At 41.6% G+C, this 26,752-nt stretch overlaps 1 protein-coding gene across 1 annotated transcript; it reads right to left on the bottom strand.

Annotated features, from left to right (window-relative positions):
• Positions 1–2,921: 2,921 nt before the first annotated feature.
• LOC116522027 (vomeronasal type-2 receptor 26-like) lies at positions 2,922–23,883 on the bottom strand. The gene is made up of 4 exons (XM_032236615.1): positions 23,593–23,883; positions 9,050–9,176; positions 6,836–7,726; positions 2,922–3,526 (listed from the first exon to the last, which is right to left on the bottom strand). Exons 1-4 carry the CDS (start codon positions 23,881–23,883, stop codon positions 2,922–2,924), a joined length of 1,914 nt encoding a protein of 637 aa, XP_032092506.1.
• Between the last annotated feature and the right edge of the window lie 2,869 nt (positions 23,884–26,752).

The raw sequence follows: 26,752 nt of genomic DNA on the forward strand, positions 1-26,752 counted from the left end.
GGGGAAAAATTTTATAATGATTTGGACAAAATGATTCGAAACTTTATATGGAATGGTAAAAAGCCCAGAATAAAATATATGCACCTGCAGGATAAAAGAACTCAAGGGGGAATGGGATTACCAGAATGGAAAACATATCATCAAGCAGCAACAACTATGTGGATAAAAGAATGGGTAATGCTAGCTAATAAAAGAATCTTAACAATAGAGGGCCACGACCTGCAATACGGGTGGCACAACTACTTATGGTGCGAGGGAAATAAAATCCACAATTATTTTAGTAGTCACCATTTAAGGGGGGTATTGATTAAGGACTGGCTCGAAATTAGAAGGAGATACTACACGCAACTACCTAAATGGATATCTCCGACGGAAGCCCTGATATACCCGAATTTGATAAACTTGGATAAAATTGTTACCTACCAACAGTTGCTAGACGACCAAAACAAACTAAACCCCAGGGAAAATTTGGCTGATAAGGGAATAAACATCGATTGGTGGCCATATCTTCAAATTCAAAACAAACACAAATTCGATCTAGCACAACCTGGCTTCCAGAACAAGAACCAGGAATTAGATAAAATTTTAATTGGACCAGATGAGAAATTAGTTTCAAAAATATACAACTGCTTACTGATTCGAAAAACGGAAGCAGAAAGAGTAAAAGAAGTCATGGTAACCTGGGCCCAAAACATCGGCCACACAATAGACCTAGACGACTGGGAAAGAGTCTGGGAATGGAACCTAAAATTGACAAAGTCGACGGCCTATAAAGAAAATATATATAAAATATTCTATCGCTGGCATCTTCCACCGACAAGACTGGCGAAAATGTCTTCAAAAGTTTCGGCCATATGCTGGAAATGTAAAACAGTGCTGGGCACGTACTACCATATGTGGTGGACGTGTCCGGTAGCCAAAGCATATTGGAAGCAAATACTAGGATGGCTGAATGGAATCTTATCAACTAAACTATGTCTTAAGCCGGAAACTTTCTTATTAGGGATAATAGATCAAAAAATTTGCAAATCTGACCAATACCTCCTAGTCCATATTCTGACAGCGTCAAGGATTGTTTACGCACAGTGCTGGAAGAGTGAAAATGCCCCCACCAACACTATGGTGATGAATAAAATTCTAGAACTAGCAGAAATGAACAGACTGACGATGCGAATTAATGACAAAGAAGACACAGACTTTTATACAGTCTGGGAGAAGCTATACAAATGGCTTGATGAGTCAGTGAAGACCTAGACATAAAAAGAGATAGCTGACTAACCTAATACGATTAAACCAATAACTCAAGTGAACAATATACAACAACTGAGAGATAAACGAAAGGAGAAATGTATCAGGGGCGAGAACCCACCGTCGAGCAATTTTGTTACGCTACAATGTTGGGAAAACTTTAAAAAGCTGATAGGAAATTCGCTATAATTACCTGCATGAAACTAGCGATCAAACTTCATTTTAGATGAGGCGAGAGGACTTATAATCCTTGCCTCTTCAAGCAAGGAAAGGGAAAGAGAACCAGGTTGTCCTCAGCAGAGGAAAATATGCAAATGTAACAAAGGTTAGAAGGGAGGGAGGGAGGACAGTAGGGAAGTCAGGATGGAGAGGAGAAAGGAGAGGAATAGGAAAGGCAGAAGAAGGGGGGAAGGATAAAGAGGAGGAAGAGAAAGCAGAGAAGGGAAAGAAGGTGGGAAGAAAGAAGGAGAGAAGAAAGAGAAAAAACTGGGGAAGGAAGGAGGGAGGGAAGAGAAGAGGGTAGTAAAGAGGGAAAGAGGGAGGGAAAGAAAGAGAGAAGGAGAGTTGAAAGGAAGGAAGGAAGGAGGGAGGAAAGGAGGGAGATTAAGAGAAAAGGAAGGAGGAGGGAAAGAGGCAGGGAAGGAGGAAAGGTATGTGAGAAGGAGGGAGGGACCGAGGGAGAGAAAGGAGGGGGAAGGAAAGGAGGAAAGGAGAAAAGAAAGGAGGGAAGGCAGGGGAGAAGGAAGTAAGGGGGGAGGGAAGAAAAGAGGGAGGGAAAGATACCTAACCTTTGATGTTTATAATGATTTGATAGTATGGGAATATCTCGAAATGTAGTTGTATTGTTTGTTACAAGTTATGGATGTTGTATTTTCTTTTTACCAATAAAATCTTTAAAAAAAAAATGTAGATTTAGCAATGTGTTACTTTGGGGACTTCAAGGAAGAGTTGTTTATTCCTTCCTTTTTAAAAGAAAAAAATCACCAACACTTTTTAAAACCACAAGTAGGGATAAAACAGTTTGTAGCTTTTTTATTAAGGGTAAGAGTCAGGAGTCAGAAAAATATAATGAATGAAAATGCAAATATATCATTAAAAGTATTACTACCATGTTTCCCCGAAAATAAGACCTCCCTGGATAATAAGCCCAATCAGATTTTTGAGTGCATGCACTAAAATAATCCCTCCTCCCAAATTAAGCCTTCACCGAAAATATTGCAACACAGCAGCAGCCATTAGGTGACCATGCTCACCGCCTCCTGCACCTCAAAAATAATAAGACCTCCCCCAAAATAAGGCCAGGGCTTATTTCGAGGGTCAAAAAAATAAGATCCTGTCTTATTTTGGGGGAAATCCGGTAGTTACGGCTGACTCTATTGTTTAGTTCTTCCTCTTTGTCAACTGTTCCTTGCTGTTCAGCTCTGGTTTGATGAGAATAATATAACATTTGGTATGATACAAAGGAGTAAACCAGCACTGAAGGCCAAGATGGAGAAGATCTCCACAGCTAGCTTCTCTTTCCCTTTGGTGCTCAGGTAGGCTGGAAGGAAAGCTAACCAAATGCTGCAAAACACCAACATGCTGAAGGTGATGAACTTGGCTTCATTGAAACTCTCTGGAAGGTTCCTGGTTAGGAAAGCCACCATGAAGTTGATGATGGAAAGAAGCCCCATCTACCCCAAGACAAGGAAAAACATCACAGTGGGTCCCTCATTGCATTCAGCTATGATATGTTTGGTGAATGAATGTTTGTCTAGATCTGGGAATGGGGTAAATATTGTCATCCACACAACACAAAGAATTGCTTGAATGAAAAAGCAGCAGATCACAATGGAGTTGGGTAGTCTTTTCCCCACCCATTTCCTCATGTTGGATCCTGGCCTAGTAGCCACGAGAGCTACCAGTACAGTGATGGTCTTGGCCAAGACACAATAAATGGCCATTGAGAAGGTCATGCCAAAAGTGGGCTGTCGCAGAAGACAGGTGACTCTCATTGGCTGGCCAAGAAAGAGCAAAGAGCAGAGGAAACAGAGCAGAAGGGAGACAAGGAGAGTATAAGAGAGATCACAGTTGTTGGCTTTGACAATTGGAGTATCTCTGCTCTTAATGAAAGTTCCAAGAACAAAGACTGTGGTCAGGGAGAAAACCAGAGCAGCAGAAGCTAAGCTGATTCCTAAAGGTTCTTCATAGGAGAGGAAAGTTATGACTTTGGGCATGCATTGAGTGTGGTGTTCATTTGCATGTTGATCTTCTGAGCAACTGAAACACTCCTTCATATCTGGAAGAAAAAGACCAGATTTCAGCACACTTCTGACCCATTGAGATATTTCTTACTTAATCCTATCATTGCTGATGTAATTTGACATCTGGCTCTAGTTAATGGGATGTCTTCATCAGTTAGTGGTTAAGACACCAAGCTAGAGAGTGGAATACCATGAGTTCTAATCCAACTTTAGCCTTGAAAGGCAGCTGAGTGAGTTCAGACCAACCCTTTTCTTTAAGCCCAACCCAACTTACAGGGTTGTTGTCACATGGAAAATAGGAGGTGAAAGGAGTAGTAGATATGTTCAACACTTTGAGTTTGTTTATTGAATTTATTTGTATCTTGCTTGTATTATTTTTTTACAAATAACTCTGTCGGAAGCTAGTACCTACCCCTCTCCTAAGAAAATGAAATATTCTAGGAAATATTAAAAGGGAAGAATGTTTCCCCTAAAAGGGAGGCAGAAATTCATCCCCCACCTCACCATTGTCAATGGGCCATTAAGGTGTGAGCCAGTCTATTCTACATAGCAAAGATCTACCTCCTTCAGGCAGAACCATAATAGGAATCCCAAAGCCCTTTCATTGCATCATCATCCAGCAAGAGTCAATCAAGCTTGGCACTCAGAAGACAACCTACAAAGTTCCCCCTGAATGGCCCGATTGGAGTCTGACAACCAATCAGAATACAAGCTCAAATTCAAAAAACCCAGAGAGGGTATAAAACCAGTGGTGGGATTCAGCCAGTTCGCACCTATTCAGTAGAACTGGTTATCTATCTAACTTTCTAATCAGTTCAGTTGTTGGAAGAAATCTCACTTTGTTTTTTCCACTTTACAGGGATAATCCTGTAAGGGAGGCAGGAAGGAAACATTCTGGTGTTGTTTCTAGCCTAATCTTTATTGTCCTGCTTGCAGAAACTGCCTCTCTGCATAACCCTTATTACATTGTAACAGCTAAGACGAAGTGCCCTTTGATGTGAGTGATGTTATGTTGGCCACGCCCAACAGTCACATGACCACCGAGCCCTGCCTACCCAGCTGGTCATTAGGACAGAAAACTGGTTGTTAAATTATTTGAATCCCACCACTGTATAAAACTCAGCCCTCTCAGCATCTCTTCCCTTTTTTCTTCGGCCAAGCTCTCCAAGGTATGTGATCCTGTTCAATCAATAAACCTTTCCAAACATGTTTCCAGTGTCTTTTTCTCCACTTGGAACTGAACCCACAAACATATTTCTTCCAACAACTCAAAGTAGCAAGCATACCTTCCTTCTCCTATTTTCCCCATAAAAACAACCTTGTGAGGCAGCCTGATTGAGAAAGTGTGACTGGCCCAAAGTCACCCAGCTGGATTTCATAGTTAAGGTAGGAGTTGAACTCATGATCTCTCGCATTCTAGCCCAGTGCCTCAACTCAACTGACTCGCTTTGCTTACAAAAATTGTTTATAAAAATAATAAAGGAGTTTGTTGCGAGTATAATCCTAGTGTTGGGTAGGCAATATATATCTATATACAACAACAAATGGTCGTTGTTGCTTTAAATGAGTGGATGTACTTAACAGCTGTAATTAACTTTACTATAAGAAGGAGTCAAGAGAGCTCACTCTCTCTCTCTGCTTGTCCTATGCTTGATGACTTGATGACTGGAATGTGAACTGCGACTGTCAGCTATTGTTTGTTCTTTGAATTGTGTTTGGACTAATATCTACTATCACTGCTTGTGAAGCAATTATCAGTAGTAAAGCTACTTGTTTTTACTGGCAGTGTCTGAAACTCTATTTGTGTGTTTTTCTACTAGCAACATTCTTTCTCTCTAGCTGTACATTCCGCTGCACTACTTTCTGTCTCCCAACGGAGGTACCCCTAACAGAGTTGTTTATAAAAATAAATAATCCAGCACAAGGGGAGGAGGAGGAACATGGAAAGAGGAAAAGCGGCCTCCTCCTTCCTTCACACCAGCTGCTCTCTATTTCTCCATTGCAGTGCCATGCTGCAGAGCTTGCTCCAGCCACCACCGCACAGATGCCCTCACTTCCCTTAAGAAAGTTGGCAAAAGAAAGGGGATTCCATCATGTGCTGAATGCTGTTATTAAACCACAGCTTTCTAAAATGCCATCTCTGTCATTGGGTGAAGTAGGAGGGAGACTCAAGGAGTGAGCACCTCTAGCCACAACAAAGTGAAAGAAGAAGAAATGGGAGAGCACTGCATCTCTTTTCCTCCTCCAAACAGTGCACTTCTCCTAAAGGCCTCTGGTTTGATAGATCCGCCCACTCTTCCATTGCTCCCTCCCTCTCTGAATGCAGTCATGGGAGGGGAGGGCCACCACAGAAAGAGGCAGAGTGGGCAAACACGTGTGAACTGGCTGAATCCCACCACTGATGCAGTTGCTTTAATGAGTCAACAGCAGGAGTGAAATTCAGCAGGTTCTGATACTGGTAGCAGAAAATTTGAGTAATTTAGAGAACCGGCAAATACTACCTCTGGCTGGCCCCAGGAGTGGGGAGGGAATGGAGATTTTGCAGATCCTCCCCCTGCCCGGCCCACCAAGCCACCCCCATGGAACCAGTAGTAAAAAAAATTGAATTCCACCACTGGTCAACAGCAAGTATTTAAGAATTGATTGTGGAGACATATTTTGCCACAAATCTATCACTACAGGTTGATGTAATGTTGGTTTGTTTAGTTTAAAGACTGAATGGGCTGTTCAGTCTTCACACCTGCCTTAAAACAAGCAACAAAGCAGTCTCCTTTAAGTTTAGTTTCTGGAAAATATGAATGATGTGGCAACAGTAGTGAGGAATTTTTCCAAATAAATACCCCAATGACATTTAGACACTACATAAATGACAACCAAATAAATAGGCTATCCCAGATTTTATTTTTTCATTCCACATTCAAATCAATCTGCCACAAATATTTGTATGAATAACTGAATACCTTTAAGTGGGTTGGTTCAAATGATAATTGATTTATTAGGCATACTGCCCTATATAATTTCATATAAAATCAGAATCATTCCTATTTTAGTATACAAATGTAGGTCATTGTTTTATAGTAATAATAGCAATAGCAGTAGCGCTTAGATTTATATACAGCTTCACAGTGCTTTACAGCCCTCTCTAAGCAGTTTACAGAGTCAGCCTATTGCTCGCAACAATCTGGGTCCTAATTTTACCCACCTTGGAAGGATGGAAGGCTGAGTCAATCTTGAGCCTGGTGAGATTTGAACTGCTGAAAGACGGCAGTCAGTAGAAGTAGCCTGTAGTACTGCACTCTAACCACTGCACCACCTCGGCTCATTAGAGACTCCTCATCTTTTACTTCTTATCAGCTGTTCCTTAGTGTTCAGTTCAGACTTTAAAAGAATGATGTAGCATTTGGGGGAAAAGATGCAACCCAATAACCCAGCACTGGAAGCTAATATGGAGAAGATCTCCACAGCTACCATATACTTTCCTTTGGTGCTCAAATAGGTGGGAATAAAAGACAACCAAACACTACAAAACACCAACATGCTAAAAGTGATGAACTTGGCTTCATTGAAAGTGTCTGGCAACTTTCTGGCTAGGAAAGCCACCGTGAAGCTGACCAGAGACAGAAACCCCATGTAACCCAAGACAAGATAAAACATAATGGTGATTCCTTCATTACATTCCACTACAATTTCCCCTGGGACTGAATACATATCTAAATTTGGGAATGGAGGTGAGGTTGCCACCCATACAATACAAATAACTGCTTGAACCAGAGAGCAGGAAATGACAACAGAGTTGGACAGTCTTTTCCCCACATATGTCCTCATCTTGGATCCTGGCTTGGTGGCCATAAATGCTACCACCACCGTGATCGTTTTGGCCAGTACGGAAGAAACAGCAACAGAGAAGATGATGCCAAAAACAGATTGTCGGAGAAAGCAAGTCGCTTTCATGGGTTGTCCAATAAAGAGCAAAGAAGACAAGAAGCAAACAAGAAGGGAGATAAGGAGAAGGTAGGTGAGATCTCGGTTGTTGGCTTTGACAATAGGGGTATCTCTGTGCTTAATAAATGTTCCCAACACCAACACTGTGATCAAAGAAAAGGAAACAGCCATCGACATTAAACCAATTCCTAAAGGCTCGTCATAAGAAAGAAAGCTTATTGTTTTGGGGATGCATCCATCCTTATCCTTGGTAGCATACTGATCCTCTGGGCATTCAATACAATCAATCATATCTGAAAAAGAAAAGAAAACATTGGATGGATTTATTACACCTAATCGTAAAGAACTTCTATTTGGACCTTGATGAGAAGATAGACTGATGATGGCACATGTGCCAAAAGTGGCATGTAAAGCCATTACTGAGGGCATGCAAGGTGTTGCCCTGTCAGCTCCAGTGCACATGTGTGCATTGGCCAGCTGATTTTTGGCCTTGATTTTTGGCAAAAAAATGCCCAATGTTCAACCCGAAAGTTCAGGAATGGTTTTTGCCCTCCGGAGGGAAAGAAATGGCCCAACGGGCAACCCAGAAGTCGTTTCGGAACTTACGGTTTGTGTGTTTGGCCACTTTCACGCTCTCAAGGCTCCCTCTTCTGGAGCCGGAGGAGAGCAAAAAAACAGACCAACTGGGCCCACTGGAAGGGCCATTTCTGCCCCCCAGAGGGCCTCGGGGGAGGGAGGCTGTTTTCACCCTCTCCAGGCTCCAAGAAAGCCGTGCACACATGCATGGGGCAGTGGGGGGGGGGTGTCACGTGGACATTAGATAACTGTATTCTGATATTTATCAACTGATAAGATAAGAAACAAACAGGGATATTTGATCCAGGGCAACTATTTTAAATTTTTTATGGTGATTTGGGATAGATAAGATGTCATGGCAAAATTTCTACCAGTGGATTACAATAACAGTTTGTTATTAGAGAGTTTTGAAACTTTAGTCTTGTTTTGATTTATTGACCTTATCTTTCCTGTTAAATATTTTATCACTAATATAATACACGGAAGGCAGCAGTGGTGCAGTGGCTGAGAGGTGAAACTCTCACCTCACAATCAGGAGGCTGTGAGTTCGATCCTAGGTAGAGACAAATATTTTTCTCTCTCTGGGCAGAATGAGAATATATCTGCTGAACAAAACTCTGCATTGGCGACTAGGCAGGGCATCCGGCTAGTAAACACTATGCTAGCTCCATTCAGTTGCCCAGACTCCATCCCAAAAGGGATTATGGGTTTGTTGAATGATGATGATGATGATGATGATGATGATGATATAGAAGACAGGTCTATAATTTGCATAAATCAACTTTATGGCCTCATCTCGCTCCACATCTAAGAACATTGTGTAAATTAATTAATAAATGTATCAGTTGACCACAGAGATACGCATAAAGCATGGGAGGATGAGATTTTTTAAACATTTTCTTTTTCTTCCTTCCTTTTGATTTAATGTTAGGTAGAATAGTCCAGTGGATCTCATGAATGCAAGAACAAAGGGACAGTTGCTACTTCTTTATCTGAAATAATGCTGCAGGTAGGGATGTGGAATATAATGCATTGCCTACCCTTCAACTTTGAGATCTTCCCCTCTGGGCACAGTGAGCAGTCATAGCAGCAGAATTTATCCTGTTCTCTTTTTTTCTTCTGATAACCTGGAGGGCAAGATTCCGTACATACGGAAACAGGTCGTACCTATCACATAGAAAGAAGTCGCAACAGGTTTAGGAGAAACAAGCCAAGGTGATACTTTACAGAATTTAGGTTTTGACAGCTACCATTTACACATGAAATGACATCTTGATAGTCATAGGGATAGTAAAATAGGAGGCCACATTCACTGTCTCACACAGCATTTCCCCCTTCAGAAGGAACATTGTGGGTTGCTATTATTTTTATAAACTAGTGTCAACTCTGAAGTGAAGCTGGCTGGAACTATTTTGGAGGCTTCAGGATTGGGCGCTGTTAGGAATATAATTCTAACGGTTGGGTTGGCAATATATAAATCATGTAACAATGTTGTACCTGTTTCTTTAAAGCATACTGTATAATGTTATTGGTTGCTGGTTTTCCTCAATCAGCCATAAGAGGGAGCCAAATTGACTGTTAGCTCTCTGTTTCGTTAGATACTGGGCTGATCTGATCTGAATAGAAGGGCCTTGAGCTATTGTAAGTTTTGCAACTGCTAGCAAACTTTGAGTACTGTACTGATTATATGATTACTGGACTATGTTATTTGGATTATCCCTTAACTGAAAGACATTGATGACTGACTGAATTATCCGTGTATGACTTGGACAATTTGATGGACTCTGATACCTCTATTTCCACGAAAGTAAAAGCCTGTTTAAACTGCAGTGTCTCTGTATGCTGGTTTGTGTGTTCTCCAACACAACTCTCACAACGCTTCGCTGAACATACTTGCTCTCCCAATGGGGAGCTTATCTAACAGGCATGAAGAATGCGAAGAAGGGATAGGGAGTGTGGACATAGTTAGATGGGGGTTTTTTGTAGCCAAAACAAAATAGTTTTCTGTGGGAACCAAGGACATTCCAACAGGTGGCTGGAGAGAGGAGGAGTCTGGTTACCAGGTGACCAGCCAGTACCTTGATTGGACAATGTGACTGGTTGGTTGGGAAAAGAGGGAACTTTCACTTTTTAATTGGGTGAAAACCACTGGAACTTTCAGAGTCGGTTTTTCACCAGTTTGTGCCCATATGACATCTCCAATAAAATAGTTCTTTGAGGGATCTGCCTGCCTCGGAGTTATGCTTTCTATGGAGTTATTACTTGGAATCCTGATAAATGAAATAATAATAAAAATCTGGAGCTCAAATAAATAAATGAATGAACGAATGAATCAATCAATCAATCGACTCAATCCAAAACTTATAAAATGAAGACACAAGTAGGGATATTCCTTAATGATGATGACAATTGTTTCTTCTAACTCAAAGTTTAATTAAGTTATGGAAAATGAAATTAAACTATCTACCTACCTACCTGTTGTGTCCCAGCAGGAGCCGTTGGAGCTGCTGATGGACTCCGATGGTGAGAAATCCTATGACTCTGCTATGGAAGATGTGGAGGACCTTTGGCAGGGTTCAGACTCAGAGCAGGGACCAGAGAGGCTGGTTGGCCACCATGAGGTGCCTGAGGCATGGAGCAGTGGCTCCATGAGGCTCTCACAACAGTCACTCGTGCCCTTGTGACCTCTAGGCTGGAGTACTGCAATGTGCTCTACATGGGGCTGCCCTTGAAGAGTATTCGGCGACTTCAGCTAGTCCAGAATGTGGCCGCGCAAGCAATTGTGGGTGCACCTCGCTTTACCCACATAACACCTATTCTCCGTGAGCTGCACTGGCTACCTGTCAATCTCCGGGTACGCTTCAAGGTGCTACTTGTCACCCATAAAGCCCTTCATGGTAGTGGATCTGGGTACTTGAGAGACCGCCTACGGCCAATTACCTTCACGTGACCTATTAGATCTCATCGATTAGGCCTCGTCCGAGTTCCATCTGCCGGTCAATGTCGACTGGCAATCACGCGGAGGAGAGCCTTCTCGGTGGCAGCTCAGACCCTGTGGAACGATCTCCCCGTGGAGATTCGTACCCTCACCACCCTCCAGACCTTCCGCACAGCCCTCAGAATCTGGCTATCCCGTCAGGCCTGGGGTTAAGACTGTAACCCGCCCGAATGGTATGAATATTGTGTTTTAATTATGTATTGTCTTATATGTTAAAAGTTTGTCTTCCTCCCCCCCCTTTTAAGTTGTGAGCCGCCCTGAGTCCCCCCAGGGAAAAGGGCGGCATATAAATAAACTTTAACCTAACCTAACCTAACCAGTGGGGAAAATCAAAGGGAGTTTGTCCCTGATGCCAGGCAATGGAGCAATGGGGAAGATCAAAGCGAGTTTGTCCCTGACGCCAGGCAATGGAGCAGTGGGGAAGATCAAAGGGAGTTTGTCCCTAACGCCAGGTAAAGAAGGGGGGAGAAATGGAGGCAGCAGTTACGGAGACAGACTCATAAGAGATAACCATGCATTTGTGGCTTGGCCCCTCCCAAGAGAGTATATAAGAAGAGATTTTGGGAGGAGTCCTTTTGCAGGAGACAACCGTTCATAACAATCTGGAGAAGCTCTTGTTTGTATTGTATCTCTTGTCTGCGGGAGTCTGGGTTGCTGCTAATGTCTCGCCTGTGAGTTGTGTGTGGGCTTTCAGCCAACAGGATTGTAATTGCTGTGAATAAAGTGTGGCTAACAGGAAGAAGGCGGGGCTTAGCAGTGAGAAGATGGAGTTTCAGGCTACTCCTGAAATTCCTCTATACCAAAGGATTTTTGGACGGGTTCTTTGAACTCTAGCTGTCCCGGAGACGACAGTGAAGGTGGGGAGAGACCCAGGACTCCAGAGATACCCGCAAATCTCTGGGGGAGGGTATTAACTCCCCGTGCCAATTCCTTTTTGGATTAGCTGCGTGCTAACTGAAACTGCAGGTTGCCCCTAAGAATGGAAGAAGTGATGTCATCTGGTAAGCTGATTTTACTATCCAAGAGAGACTGTTCGTGTTAAAAATTAAGCTAATTAAAACCAAACAACAAGAAGATTTAGCGGCGAATTGGCTTTTCTAATGGATTTATGACTGGTGGTTACTTTACTTCTTAAATGCTTCAAGAAACTCCGCGACATCCTCCCCCCTCTGAATCTCCCTAAGTGGATCGTAAAACTTATCTCCTTCTAATTAGCCCGTCACGATTCGACATTTTTACTACTTTACTACCTAGCTCTGTTTACAACTAGATAAGATTGACAGCCTGTAAGAGACAAAAAAAAAAGTGCTTCGAAGCCTGTGGGGGGGGAAAAAAAAGAGAGCTTCTAATTTTTAACTGCGACACATCATGGCTTCTAAGATTTCATTTCAGGCTCTTTTCTCTGCGTGTAAAGGACTCTTTGATTCTTACCAAAAACTGGAAAGAACCCTGGATCAACTGATTCTAAAATCTGAAGTTAAAACTGAGATCGTTGAATGCTTAAATGTCCCTGAAACACAAATGGAAAATGTGAGAAATGGTGTCTGGTCTATCTCAGAGGAAGAAAGGGAGGGGGAAGCTATAAAGAAGATTCATTTAAAGAGACAAAGTGCAGGAGGAATGGAGAATCCACCCTTGAGAATTAAAGTTAATTTGGGAAATTTTATAAGCCTAAGACAACATTATTATTTCATCACCGACATTCAGAATCCAAAGGTGCCGAAATATTTTTGTTTGGATTTGCTTATGGAAACATTTGGTAAATCTATCCAACGAATGGCTACTGGGCTGAGGAAATCTCGTTGTTGGAGGGACACAGGCTGACAGATGGGACATTACAACCAAAAACTAGCTAAATTGGATTACTTCAATTTGTAATAGATATAGCTGAATAATGACTGATATGGATAGCAATATATATAATTTGGAACTGGCTGATAGATTGATGAATACAATTGAAAACTAGTTAAACCTAATTGCTCTTTCTTGTAACAGATATTGCTGAATAATAATGGATACTGAGAGTAATGTATATAATGTGGAGTTGATATGATAACTGACAATTGGATATGAAAAAATGCCTTTAGATTATACATAAAGAATATTAACTATAATAATTAGCACTATTAAAAAAAACTAAATAAAATTCATACAATCAAATGTTAATCAATACTAGGAAAATGTTATGATATATGATATAATTGAATATTATGGATGTTTAGCTAAAATAGGATATGAGGATTTGATGACAATAGAGGATTTTACAAATAAGTAAATGAACTGTCAGCATGTGCTATGGATTAATTCTTTAGCATAGCTAAGGATGAAGGATGTTTAAATAACCATAATAATTGAAACTGGAGGTATAATGATGTTGATATGGTAAATATTCGAGTTAAGATATCTGAATTAATATGAATTAATGGAAGAGAAGCACCAAAACATGTTGTAACCAGCTGATATACTTCTTTTTTTTTCATAACAGACACCTGTGTTTTGTTTTGTTTTCCTGATTATCGTTTTTGTCTTTTTTGTATTATCTACTATTTTTTATCTTAATTTTTATTTTTTATTTGTCCTTTTTTCTTTTTTTTTTTTTTTTGATTCCTCTCCCCTCCCATCGGTGTGGGTAGGTATTGTTCAAGATTATTACTCCTACCAATACTCCTAAATAATAATTACAGTTAAATGAAAATGGATATATAATAATGCTTGAGTTAATATGAGTTATGTTGGTTGACTGTGGAGGAGATGTACCAAAACTTATTTGTAATCGATTGATATATTAAGAAAGATGCTGTACCCGTTTCAAACTAAAATTAAAAAACATTTAATTAAAAAAAAAAAAAAACAGTAAGCTTGTGTTGGCGTTAATCACCGGACGGAGAGGGTCAGAACACCTACCTATCTAAATTTAAGAACTGCTTCCATACATATTCAATATTATATGAAAAGATCAATATAAATGATGAAACTAAACCCATAATGGTGAACCTATGGCACATGGACCACAGATGGCACACACAGCGCCCTCTACCAGAGTTTCAGCCAGCTCCACCATGGAGGCGTGCATACCTCCCACTGGCCAGGTGATCTTCTGTTTTCTGCCCCATATGCACAGGGGACAGGGTGCATGTACAGGGGGGGGACTCGCATTGCAAGCACGCCCCACACCCCATTTTGGGCCTGAAAGGCCTCCAGCACCAACATAGAAGCCAAAATGGGGGGTAGGGGTGGCAGGGTGTATTTGCGGGGTGCATGCATAAGGAGCACTTGCATTGCATTTGGGGGGTTATGCACCCACCCTTTGGGCACTCGGCATCAAAGGGGTTAGCCGTCACTGAAACTAGACCATGGAAAATTAGACAGGAGGAAAGTTGGTTTATTTTAGCTATGATGCAAGTGAAGGGCTCCTTCACATCCCTTGGACAGCAAAGTTGTCAAAGAAGCAAGTATTAGAATGCATAAAACCAGACCTATCGCTCACAAGCGAAATCACAAAATTCTGCTTACTTATTTTGGCCTGTCACCCAATCAAACTTACTGGGAAAGGTTATTATGGTTGGAATGGGGAACAGTAGAAGGAAATGAGGCATCTGTAAACCGTGGTATTTGAACACCATCAAAGCAGACCCCAGCCAGACCATAAAGCTGTAAAAGATGAGAAACTATGGAGAGATCTACCATATTTTTCGGAGTATAAGACACACCATTTTCCCTCAAAAAAGAGGGTGAAAATCTGGGTGCATCTTATACACTGAATACAGCATTTTTTGGCCTTTGGAAAGCCCACCCCTTTCACCAATGTGGCTCTGCCTAGCCTTTAAGAGGCTTATAGAGTGCTTCTGGAGGCTGGGAAGGGCAGAAATGAGTGAAAATGGGCCATTTTTTACTCAATTGTGCCCCCCCCCCAGCCCCCAGGAGCACTCTACAAGCCTCCTAAAGGCTATGCATGGCATTTTTTGACAAAAAGGGGCCCGTTTTTTTAGAAAAATGGGCTATTTTTGCTCATTTTTTGCCCCTCTCTCCACCCCCCCAGGAGCACTCTACAATCCTCCTAAAGGCTATTCATGCCCCTTTTGGGGGGGAAAAACGGGCCAATTTTGGGAGGTTTGCAGAGTGCAAAAACTTATTTGCCTCTTCAAAATCTTGGTGCATCTTATACTCCAGTGCATCTTATACTCTGAAAAATATGGTAGTCCATAAAATCATCAAGAATCAGATATGTTTGAACAGATAGGATCTCCAAGTAGAAACACATAGAATATGGTTTCTAAAATGTACCAAAATTACAGAGTTGGAAGGAACCTTGGAGGTCTTCTAGTCAAACCACCTCCTCAAACATGAAACCCTATATCGTTCCAGACAAAGGATTGTCCAATCTCTTCTTAAAACCCTCCAGTGTTGGAGCAAGAGCACCAAGGGTGGGTTCCTGCCAGTTCTAACCTTTTTATAGAAGAGGTTCCACAAATCTACAGTGCCGTTTAGAACTGGTTCCAGCTCCCTCCCCCCCCTCCCGCCCATCCGCACATCATCAAGATGAAGAGCGAGAGGAGGAATTCTGGGAGTTGAAGTCCATAAGTCTTAAAGCTGTCAAGTTTGAACAGCCCTGGGGTTTTTTCTTCTTCTAAAGGGTTAGGGATGCAAGGGTCTTGTAACTTGACAGCTTTAAGACTTGCATGCTTCAAATGCCAGAGTTCCTGAGCCAACATGACTGAAGGAGGAATTCTGGGAGTTGAAGTCCACAAGTCTTAAACCTGTCAAGTTTGAACACCCCTGGGGGAGTTCTAAAGGGTTAGGGGTGCAAGGGGTCTTGTAACTTGACAGATTTAAGACTTGCACACTTCAATGCCAGAGTTTCTAAGCCAACATTTTGGTTGCTAAGCAAGAGTGTTGTTAAGTGAGTTTCACCACATTTTACAAGTTGGCCACTCCCACCCAGTCACATGGCCAGCAAGCCACTCCCACAAAGCAGGCCACACCTACAGACGAGGTTCTAAAAAATTTTGAAACCCACCACTGAGGAGCACCCACAACTACTAGAGACAAGTCATTCTAATGATTAATTCTTCTGTCAGGAAATTTCTCCTTAGTTCTAGATTGCTTCTCTCCTTGATTATTTTCCAATCCATTGCTTCTTGTCCTGCCTTCAAGTGCTTTGGAGAATAGGTTGACCTATTTACTTGCAACAGTAAATACTGTAAATCAGTTTTGGACTATAAGATGGAAATCAAGAAATTAAACACTTATCTATATTATTTTTAGAAGTGTTTTTCTAGTCTTGTCTCTTTTTTATTACCATTTATAAAGTACCATGGGAGACACAATAGCAGTGTCCCAATACTTGAGGGGCTGCCACAGAGAGGAAGGGGTCAAGCTATTTCCAAGGCAAGACAAGGAATAATGGATAGAAAACTGATCAAGGAATGATTCAACGTAGAAATAAGGAGAAATTTTCTGACAGTGAGACAATTAACCAGTGGAAGAACTTGCTTTCAGAAGTTGTGCATGCTTCATCACTGGAGGCTTTTAAGAAGATACTGGATAGTATTGTCTGAAATGGTATAGGGTCTCCTGCTTGAGCAGGGGGCTGGACTACAAGACCTCCAGGGTACCTTCCAGCTCTATTCTGATTGATTGATGGTTTCAGATTCAACTCAATGATACCTACCTAATTTTTATGGGGAAAATGATGGGGTCAGCCCATTCAGAAAAACAAGTGTTTAGTTACAGGTCTGAAGATGAAAAAAAAAAAATTCTGAAAATGAATCCACGACTATACCTGATTATAACGCTGGGGCCACACAATTTTTGAGTCATCAATATTCAGTTTTTTCCCTTCAGGATCCACCGTTCCAATTGGCACTTTAACAAAGGAGTTGTTTGGAAAGGTAATTAAGTTTATGATATCAAATCCACTGCCCGTCTCCTTCTTTCCATTGAAGTACACTCTTTCCTCCAGCAGAATTGTTAAACACAATAGATTGAAGAACTGAGTGGAGCTGCATCCAACATGCACAGAGGGGAGACAGAGAGAAAGGAAAACAGCGCGCTGAAAATCCAACTGGGAATTGTTTCCAAATTCATCTCCTACCTGTTCTGCCATGTGTGAATGTTCAATCTACAATGTACAATTTCTCAAAAGTGTTGTGGCAGAGCTGGCAGTCGAGTCAGATGAGTCAGAGGAGACGGAGGGGGTGCCTGGGTTACAATTGGATCCAGCAGAAGGGTCTGAGGCAGGGGCAGTATTCCCTGGTTCACCGAGAAAGGGCGAACAACAAAACCGCCGCCCGAACTAAACTGTGGTGACAAAACTGTGTGTTCTAAAGTGCTCCAATGAATGAGCACTGAATCATGCCGAAAAAAGCGCGGCAACAGAAGCGGGCTGTAAAACTAAACCTAAACCTAACCCTAAACGTAAACACTAACCCTAACCCTAAACGTAACGGTAACCCTAACCCTAAACCTAACGCTAACCTAACGCTAACCTAACCCTAAACCTAACCCTAAACCTAACCCTAAACTTCACCCTAAACCTAACCCTAAACCTAACCCTAAACCTAACCCTAAACCTAACCCTAAACCTAACCCTAAACCTAACCCTTACCTTAAGTTAAATCGGCTTTCTGTCGATGCGCTGTTGTAAAGCGCCCTTCTGTCTCTGCGCTGCTGTCACCACGCTGTTGTCAGTGTGTTGATGACATCGCGGTTTTAGCAACATGGTTTAGTCAGGCGTGGTTTTGTCATTCGTCCTTTTGTCAGGTCACGGTATTCCCTTACTTTCCCTACCGGTTTGCAAATGTGAGTGTACACGCATGCACTTTGGCTTGAAAATGTGCCTAAATAGGGCAGTATAGAGCAGGGGCGTGCAGTCAGGGGAGGCAGGGGAGGCAGAGCCTCACCACTGTCATCATGAAAAGAAAAGGAAAATGTAAAAGGAAAAAGGCTGAGCTAGTTGCTGCCAGAATCACCATGGATGACTTAGGCTTAGTGCTTAACTGTTTAAAAAAGCCTCTAAAAAGTGCCCTCTACAGGAAGTGGCAGGAGAATGAGGTGCCTCATCTAGTCTGACATTATGATCACTCGAGCGCAGCTAAGCAAGGGTTAAAAGCCGAAAAATTCCTGATGTAGGTGTGGGTGTGGGGATAGGGCTTCAGGAGTTCATAAATGGCTGTATTCAGTGTATAAGTCACACCAAAATTTCCATGCTCTTTTAGGGAGGGGGAAAGGTGCATCAAAAATATGGTAAATCAAAAGATACTTTAGTTGGTTTTGCTCTCATGTTTTTTCTTTGCTTTTTACAACTTCAGAGAGCTTATCTTAGGTTTTACACCATTTCAAGCTTGCATGAACTAGAAAATAGCATATTTTCCACACTCAACAAGTAGCGTGACCCGACAAAAGCGCGCTTGACTAAAGCTTGCCGATGAAACTGTGGCAGCAAAACCGCAACGTCATCAACGCGCCCACAACAGCACGCTGACAACAGCACACTGACAGAAGTGTGATTTAAGTTAAGGTAAGGGTTAGGTTCAGGGTTAATGTTAGGGTTAGGTTTAGGGTTAGGTTCAGGGTTAGCTATAGGGTTAGCTTTAGGGTTAGCTTTACAGCGTGCTTCTGTCGGCATGCTGTTGTCAGCGCGCTTCAATGCTCATTCGTTGGCGCAGTTTAGAACTCGCAGTTTTGTCATCGCAGTTTAGTCGGGCGTGCTTTTGTCGGTCACCCTTTTGTCGGTGAACCAGCATGTAGTTATCTACATTTGTTCTCTATCAATTCAGCTATCTAGTAATTTAGAAATAACAAGATAACTAATCTGCGTTGACATTACATCCCTGTGAAGATATTTGCACAGACGGGGGACTTCGTTTTGAAGCTTTCCAATGTGGGAAAGCAGTAAGAAGAGAGCAAGAATAGGTAGCATCAACCTATTAGAACTCTAAACTAGAGTTCCTTTACAGTATCCAAAATGCTTTTTAAAAAATTAAGCATTTCCCACCATACACCATACGTCAGGGGTTTCATGACCCATGGGCCAGATGTGTCACATGCTGGCTACACCCACCCCAGTGGTGGGTTTCAAAAATTGTTGGAACCTACTCTGTGGGTGTGGCCTCCTTTGTGGGAGTGGCTTGCCACCCATGTGACCGGATGGGAGTGGCTTGCCACCCATGTGACCGGATATGAAATTATGAATTAGTACTTAGGTCGGTCCAAGTAGCTATTCAGAAGTTAATGGTTAGAAGCAATCATAAAGCAAGATATGTAATTAAAACCAGATATATTTTGTTGGCTATTGAAAGGGAGTATAATATATATTTAATTTTACACATGTTAGCAGCTGCTGGAATTGTGTTTGCACAACAGTGGAAAAACAGAGATATGTAAATGAATAAATATTACAATGTGCAGGAATAAATAAACTGACAATTAAAATCAAGAAGGCTTTGGATACTTTTTCACGTGGGATTGGTTTTAGCAATTGCCAACTAACGGAAACAGAAATTAGAAATCCAAAAGTATGAAAGAAAACATCAATTATGTAAGGAAAGGTCCCTAAAATGTATAAGGAAATATTACTAGATCATTATTACTGCGTAGATAACTGGGGGACATTACACACCCACCAGAAAATTTTGGAACCTCTTCTGTAGGTGTGGCCTGCTTTCCGGGTCCACTGGTGGAACCTCTTCTAACTGGTTCAGTAGTTTGACAAACTGGTCTACTGAATAGGTGCGAACTGGTAGGAACCCACCTCTGACCCACCCCCAGTTTAGCAAAGTCACAGTACAACACATGACAAGGACAACATGATGACATGAGTTTGACACCCCTGCTATAAGTCATGTTTCACATGTTAAGCAACAAGAAACTTATGACTGTTCTTCAGTGCGTCCTTATAGAATAACAGAATCAAAGTGTTGGAAGGGGACCTTGGAGATCTCTTAGTCCAACCCTGCTTCAAGCAAAAGACCCTTTACATTCCAGACACGTGTCTGCCCAGTTTCTTCTTAAAAGTCTCCAGTGATGGAGCACCACCAACTTCTAAAGGCAAGCTGTTCCACTTGTTCTAACTGTCGGGAATTCTCCTTAGTTCTAAGTTGGATCTCTCCTTGATTAGTTTCCATCCATTGTTTCTTGTGTTGACTTTTAATGCTTTGGAGAATAGAAAAAAAAAAACCACTCTTCTCTGTGGAAGCCTCTCAAATACTGGAAGACTGCTATCATGTCACCTCTAGTATTTCTTTTCACTAGACTAGACATACAATTGTACTCATTCATGAAAGAGATAAGATGGGGCGCTGTATCATTCGCTAAAGGTAAAGGTTCCCCTTGCACATATGTGCTAGTCGTTCCTGACTCTAGGGGGGAAGTGCTCATCTCTATTTCAAAGCCGAAGAGCCAGCGCTGTCCAAAGATGTCTCCATGGTCCATGCGGCCACCATGACTAAAGGCCTAAGGCACACAGAACCCTCTTACCTCCCACCAAAGGTGGTTCCTATTTTCTACTTGCATTTTAGGTGCTTTTGAACTGCTAGGTTGGCAGAAGCTGGGATAAGTACTGGGAATTCACTTTGTTATGCTGCTAGGGATTCGAACCACCAAACTGCCAACCTTTCTCATCAACAAGCTCAGCATCTTAGCCACTGAGCTACCATCAATCTATACCAATCTTTTTTTATGATAGAAAGGGAATCCCTTAGCCGTTACCTGCCAAGGCTGAAGACTTTGAAGTTTGGTCCATGTCCTACCACTCTTTGATCTGAGTTTGGCTCTAAATGACTCCATGGAATGTAAAGCATGTGCTACAGCATAGACTGCGTTGTAGATGCTATAGCTGTGGCCAGTCATGCCAAATTCAAACAGAGATGCAGGAAGTTTCTTCAAACTCTTCCCAAGAACATACTTCTGTGACCTCCGTTGATCTCTTTGGACATTGAAAGGAACAGTCGAAAGCTTGATCTGAGAAGACCTCCAGAAAATCGTTCTTCCAGCCTGACACGGATCTAGGGCCAGAAGAAATGTCTTGAACTTGGGCAATGGATGGGCATGAACAGAAAAAGAAATGGCTCCTTGAAACACTTGCAAATCTGAGCCCATCTGAATTGTGGACATTGCAAAATCGATCTGGGCAGTCATAATCCATACCCTTTGAAAGAATACATCGGAACTATTTCCTGGTTTGTTGAAGCATGAAATTGCTCAGCAACATAATGGACAAGGTATCTCCATAATAAACAACAATTGTATTCACGTTGATGTCCGTCATCGGCAGATAAACATCCCAGACTTTCTGATTAATGCTTGAGAGATCATCCAACTCTGCTTTGGGGATTTTTGCTGCGAATGCTGAACAGATCCCGTTTTGGGAAAGCAGAGGTTCGAACACCTGCATGAAATGTTCTCCACTGTCATTGTCAATGAGGAAGAACCCAACCCATGTCCATCCGAAACGGCGAAGGAGCTGGATAATTCCCATGTACTGACTGGCTTCATTTGGCACCATGCGGTATAGAGTTGAGTGCTGGGCAACATAGCTCTTCTCTGGAGCAAATGTGCCATAACTAAGCTGGAAGGAATGCATAAATAAATCTGCATTTTTGTGCAATTGTCAGAGTACAAAAGAAATGCATCTGAGTCAGAATAAACCCAAAGATAAACTTCTATTTTCCTTCTGCTTGAATGTTTCTGCATGTTAAAAAAAATATGATTTCATGCAACAAGTTTCTTGCAAAGAAGTATACTAGAAATAGTTCATTGAAAAAAAGTCAGAGAATAGCAACTATGATGATTAAAGGACTGAAAAGTAAAACATACGAATAACGGTTGCAGAGCCGAGGTGGCGCAGTGGTTAAATGCAGCACTGCAGGCTACTTCAGCTGACTGCAGTTCAGCAGTTCAGCTGTTCAAATCCCACTAGGCTCAAGGTTGACTCAGCCTTCCATCCTTCCGAGGTGGGTAAAATGAGGACCCAGATTGTTGTTGTGGGCAATATGCTGACTCTGTAAACCGCTTAGAGAGGGCTGAAAGCCCTATGAAGTGGTATATAAGTCTAAATTGCAGGATATATGTGGGATAGATAGATAGATAGATAGATAGATAGATAGATAGATAGATAGATAGATAGATAGATAGATAGATATACATGTACATGTACATGTACATGTACATGTACATATACATACTATACACACACACACACAACACACACACAGGGATGCGGTGGCTCAGTGGCTAAGACACTGAGCTTGTTGATCAGAAAGGTTGGCAATTTGGCAGTTCGAATCCTTGGTATAGTGTAAAGGAGTGAGCTCCCATTACTTGTCCCAGCTTCTGCCAACCTAGCAGTTGAAAAACAAGTAAAAATGCAAGTAGAAAAATAGGAACCACCTTTGGTGGGAAGGTAACAGCATTCTGTGAGCCTTCAGCATTTAGTCATGCCTGCCACATGACCATGGAGACGTCTTCAGACAGTGCTTGCTCTTCGGCTTTGAAATAGAGATGAGCACCACCCTCTAGAGTCAGGAATGGCTAGAATATATGTGTGAGGGGAACCTTTACCTTTATCTTTTAGTCTAGAGAAAAGAAGGATTAGGGGAGATAGGATAGCAGCTTTCCAGTATTTGAGGGGCTTCCACAAAGAAGAGTGGGTTAACTTATTTGCCAAAGCCCCTGAGGGCAGGACAAGAAAAAATGGATGGAAACTAATCAAGGAGAGAAGCAACTTAGAACTAAGAAGAAACTTTCTAACAATGAGGACAATTAACCAGTGGAATAGCTTGCCTTCAGAAGTTGTAGGTGCTTCATCACTGGAGTTTTTTAAGAGGAGACAGGATAGCCACTTGTCTCAAATGGTATAGAGTCTCCTGCTTAAGAAAGGGGTTGGACTAGAAGACCTCCAAGGTCCCCTTGCAGCTCTATTCTGACACAATTTTAGTCTTCGTCTCCTATCCCTTTCCCCATTTTGGGAAAATATTCCCGTCCATCTATAATACATTTCTGAACTGCACAATTCCTCTTTCTGAACTGCAAAATCAAAGTAAGAAGAAAAAAGATCATAACTTATCGGTAAGCTCCCCATTGGGAGTGCGAGTACGTCCAGAGAAACGTTGTTAGAGTTGTGTTGGAGAACACACAGACCAGCATACAGAGACACTGCAGTTTAAATAGGCTTTTACTTTCGTGGAAATAGAGGTATCAGAGTCCATCAAACAGTCCAAGTCATACACTAATAAGACAGTCAGTCATCAATGTATTTCAAGGGATAAACATAGTCCAGTATCATATAATCAGTTCAGAACTCAAAGTTTGCTAGCAGTTGCAAAACGTACAATAGCTCACGGCACTTTCTAACAGCCAGCTTCCAAAACACTCAGATCAGATCAGCCCAGCATCTAACGAACAGAGAGCTAACAGTCATTCTGGCTCCCTCTTATGGCTGATTGAGGAAAACAGCAACCAATCACGTTTTACAGCATGATTTTAAAAAACATTGTTACATGGTTTATATATTGCCAACCCAACCGTTAGATTATTATGTTCCTAACAACTTATAAAGATCTCCATTATTCCATGTGCAGATCTTACCTGTGGAATCTTATAAAGACTTAAAAGTTTTGCCATGTGGAACGAGACGGTGGAACTAAATCCGCCAATTACAGCAATAAGCTTTTTCCCAGAATCACATTCATAGTTAGGTATAAGCCTGTGCATCTTGAAAAGAAGGTCCATAGTGGTCCGATAGGTCTTCATTGCGTCGCTGTAGCTGTCACAGATATGGAACCCAAGCGTGGTATTGGGCAAGATCTCGGAATCCTCATTAATTTCATTGATAGCAAAGGCCAAGGCCAGGATATGTTGGTAGAACTTGGTCACCATGCTGCCAATAAAGTGACAAGCTCATTCACTGGCAGATTTGCCAGACAAAAAGCAAAGCAAAGCAAAACTAAGCATTTAATAGTGAGTGCCATACCATGTGCATGAATCATACAAGTGGCAAGAAAATAGGGGCAGTCAGGCATAACACAGGTTATGTAGACAGTAAACACAGGGTCAATCAAAATGGACTCAAATGTTACATCTATACACCAATGCACAAGAGTATGAGGAATAAACAGGGCGAATTAGAAATTCAAGTAAACGACGGCAGATATGATAGTGTTGCCATTGCAGAAACTTGGTGGGATAAAACCCACAAATGGAACATACAGCTAGAAGGGTTTAAATTAATTAAAAGAAATAGACTAAAGAAAAGAGGAGGTGGAGTTGCACTATATATAAGAAATAACCACATCTCTACAGAAATAGAGCACAACAATGATGAGAACTATCTTGAATGCATTTGGGTCAATATTAAAGATTGGGGGGAGGAAACGACATTGCCATAGGTCTATACTACAGGCCACCCAACCAAGCAGAGGAAGTAGATGAACTTTTTGCTAGTCAGCTAACTAAGGTATGTAGGAAGCACACCACAATACTAATGGGGGATTTTAACTACCCTGACATCAACTGGAAAACAAACTGCACCAAGTGGAAGATCTAACAGGTTCCTAACAAACCTAGCAGACAACTTTGTTTTCCAAAAAGTAGAAAAGTGGAAAGGGGATCAGCCATATTGGACTTAAGTCTCACTAACAAAGATGAAATGATAGAAGATGTTGAAGCCACAGGAACCCTAGAGGCAAGTGACCATGCAATATTGGAATTCAACATTATGCAAACACAAGTAGTAGAACAAACTCAAACTAGAGTCTTGGACTTTAAAAGAGCCAATTTCAATAAACTTAGAGAGAGCTTGGGAAGAATTCCATGGATGAGAATCCTCAAGGGGAAAACAACTCAAGAAGCTTGGGAAATTTTGAAAAATGAGATTACAAAAGCCCAGTCTATCACAATACCAATGAAGAAGAAAAATAACAGCTCCCAAAAGAAACCAGAATGGCTGCATAAAGAACTCTCTGACAAATTGAAAGACAAAAACGATAAGTATAAAAAGTGAAAAGAGGGGGACATAACTAAGGCAGAATATCAACAAATAGCCTGAGCCTGTAAAGATGAAGTAAGGAAAGCTAAGGCTCACAATAAAGAAAGGCTTGCCACAAAAGTAAAAAAATAACAAAAAAGCTTCTTCCAACATGTTAAAAACAAGAAAAAAATTAAGGAAACAATTGGTCCATTGCTGGGAGAATGTGGCAAGAAGGTGACAAGCAATAGGGAGAAAGCAGAACAGTTTAACTCATTTTTTTTTTGCATTTGTCTTTACAAATGCGCCAAGGTGGCGCAGTGGTTAAATGCAGCACTGCAGGCTACTGCTAGATCAGCAGGTCAGCGGTTCAAATCTCACCGGCTCAGGGTTGACTCAGCCTTCCATCCTTCCGAGGTGGGTAAAATGAGGACCCAGATTGTTGGGGGCAATATGCTGACTCTCTGTAAACCGCTTAGAGAGGCCTGAAAGGCCTATGAAGCGGTATATAAGTCTACTGCTATTGCTATTGCTATTACACAAAGGGATAAAAAAGTCCAACCTATCAAAAACAGCACCACAAAAATCAGATTAGGAACACAAGTTGAAATAGGGAAGAAAATGGTAAGTGAGCATCAGTCTACCCTAGACGAGTTCAAATCACCCGGATTGGATGGATTAGACCCCAGGGTTCTGAAGGAACTGGCAGACGAGATCTCAAAACAACTGAACTATATCTTTCAGAGATCCTGGAGCACCAGGGAACTACCAGAGGACTGGAAAAGAGCTGATGTGATTCCCATCTTCAAAAAAGGGAAAAAAATAGATCCAGGAAACTACAGACCTATCAGCCTGACCTCAATACGAGGAAAAATTCTGGAAAAGATAATCAAGCAATGAATTAGTGAACAGCTAGAAGTAAACAATGTAATAGCCAAAAGCCAACATGGGTTTGTCAAAAACAGATCATGCCAGTCTAATCTTATTGCATTCTTTGACAAAGTGACAAAATTAATGGACCAGAGAAATGTCGTCGATATAGTTTACTTGGACTTCAGTAAGGCATTTGATAAGGTAGACCATAACCTACTACTAGATAAAGTAGAATAATGTGGGTTAGACAGCATCACCACCAGATTCATAACTGGCTGACCAACTGCACTCAACGTGTAGTCCTCAATGGAACTGCATCTACATGGAGGGATGTATGCAGTGGAGTACCCCAAAAATCTGTTTTAGGCCAAGTACTCTTCAACATCTTCATCAATGATCTGGATGAGGGGATAAATGGGGAACTCATCATATTTGCAGATGACACCAAGCTATCAGGAATAGCCAACACTCCAGAAGACAGGCTTAAGATACAGAAGGATCTTGACAAACTTGAACATTGGGCACTATCTAATAAAATGAAATTCAGTGGTGAAAAGAATAAGGTTCTACAATTAGGCAAGAAAAATGAATTACACAGGTACAGTATAGGTGGTACCTTGCTCAATAGTAGTAACTGTGAGAGGGATCTTGGAGTCCTAGTGGACAACCATTTAAATATGAGCCAGCGGTGTGCAGCAGCTGCCAAAAAAGCCAACAGAGGCTTTTACAATATCTTCTTTAAAACTTCCAGTGTTGGTGCATTTACAACTTGTGGAGGCAAGTTGTTCCACTGATTAATTGTTCTAATTGTCAAGAAATTTCTTTTTAGTTCTAAGCTGCTTCTCTCCTTGATTAATTTCTACCCATTGCTCTTTGTCCTGCCGTCAGGTGCTTTGGAGAATAGTTTGA

This window comes from Thamnophis elegans, chromosome Z (genome assembly GCF_009769535.1).
Source record: "Thamnophis elegans isolate rThaEle1 chromosome Z, rThaEle1.pri, whole genome shotgun sequence".
Lineage (NCBI taxonomy): Eukaryota > Metazoa > Chordata > Lepidosauria > Squamata > Colubridae > Thamnophis > Thamnophis elegans.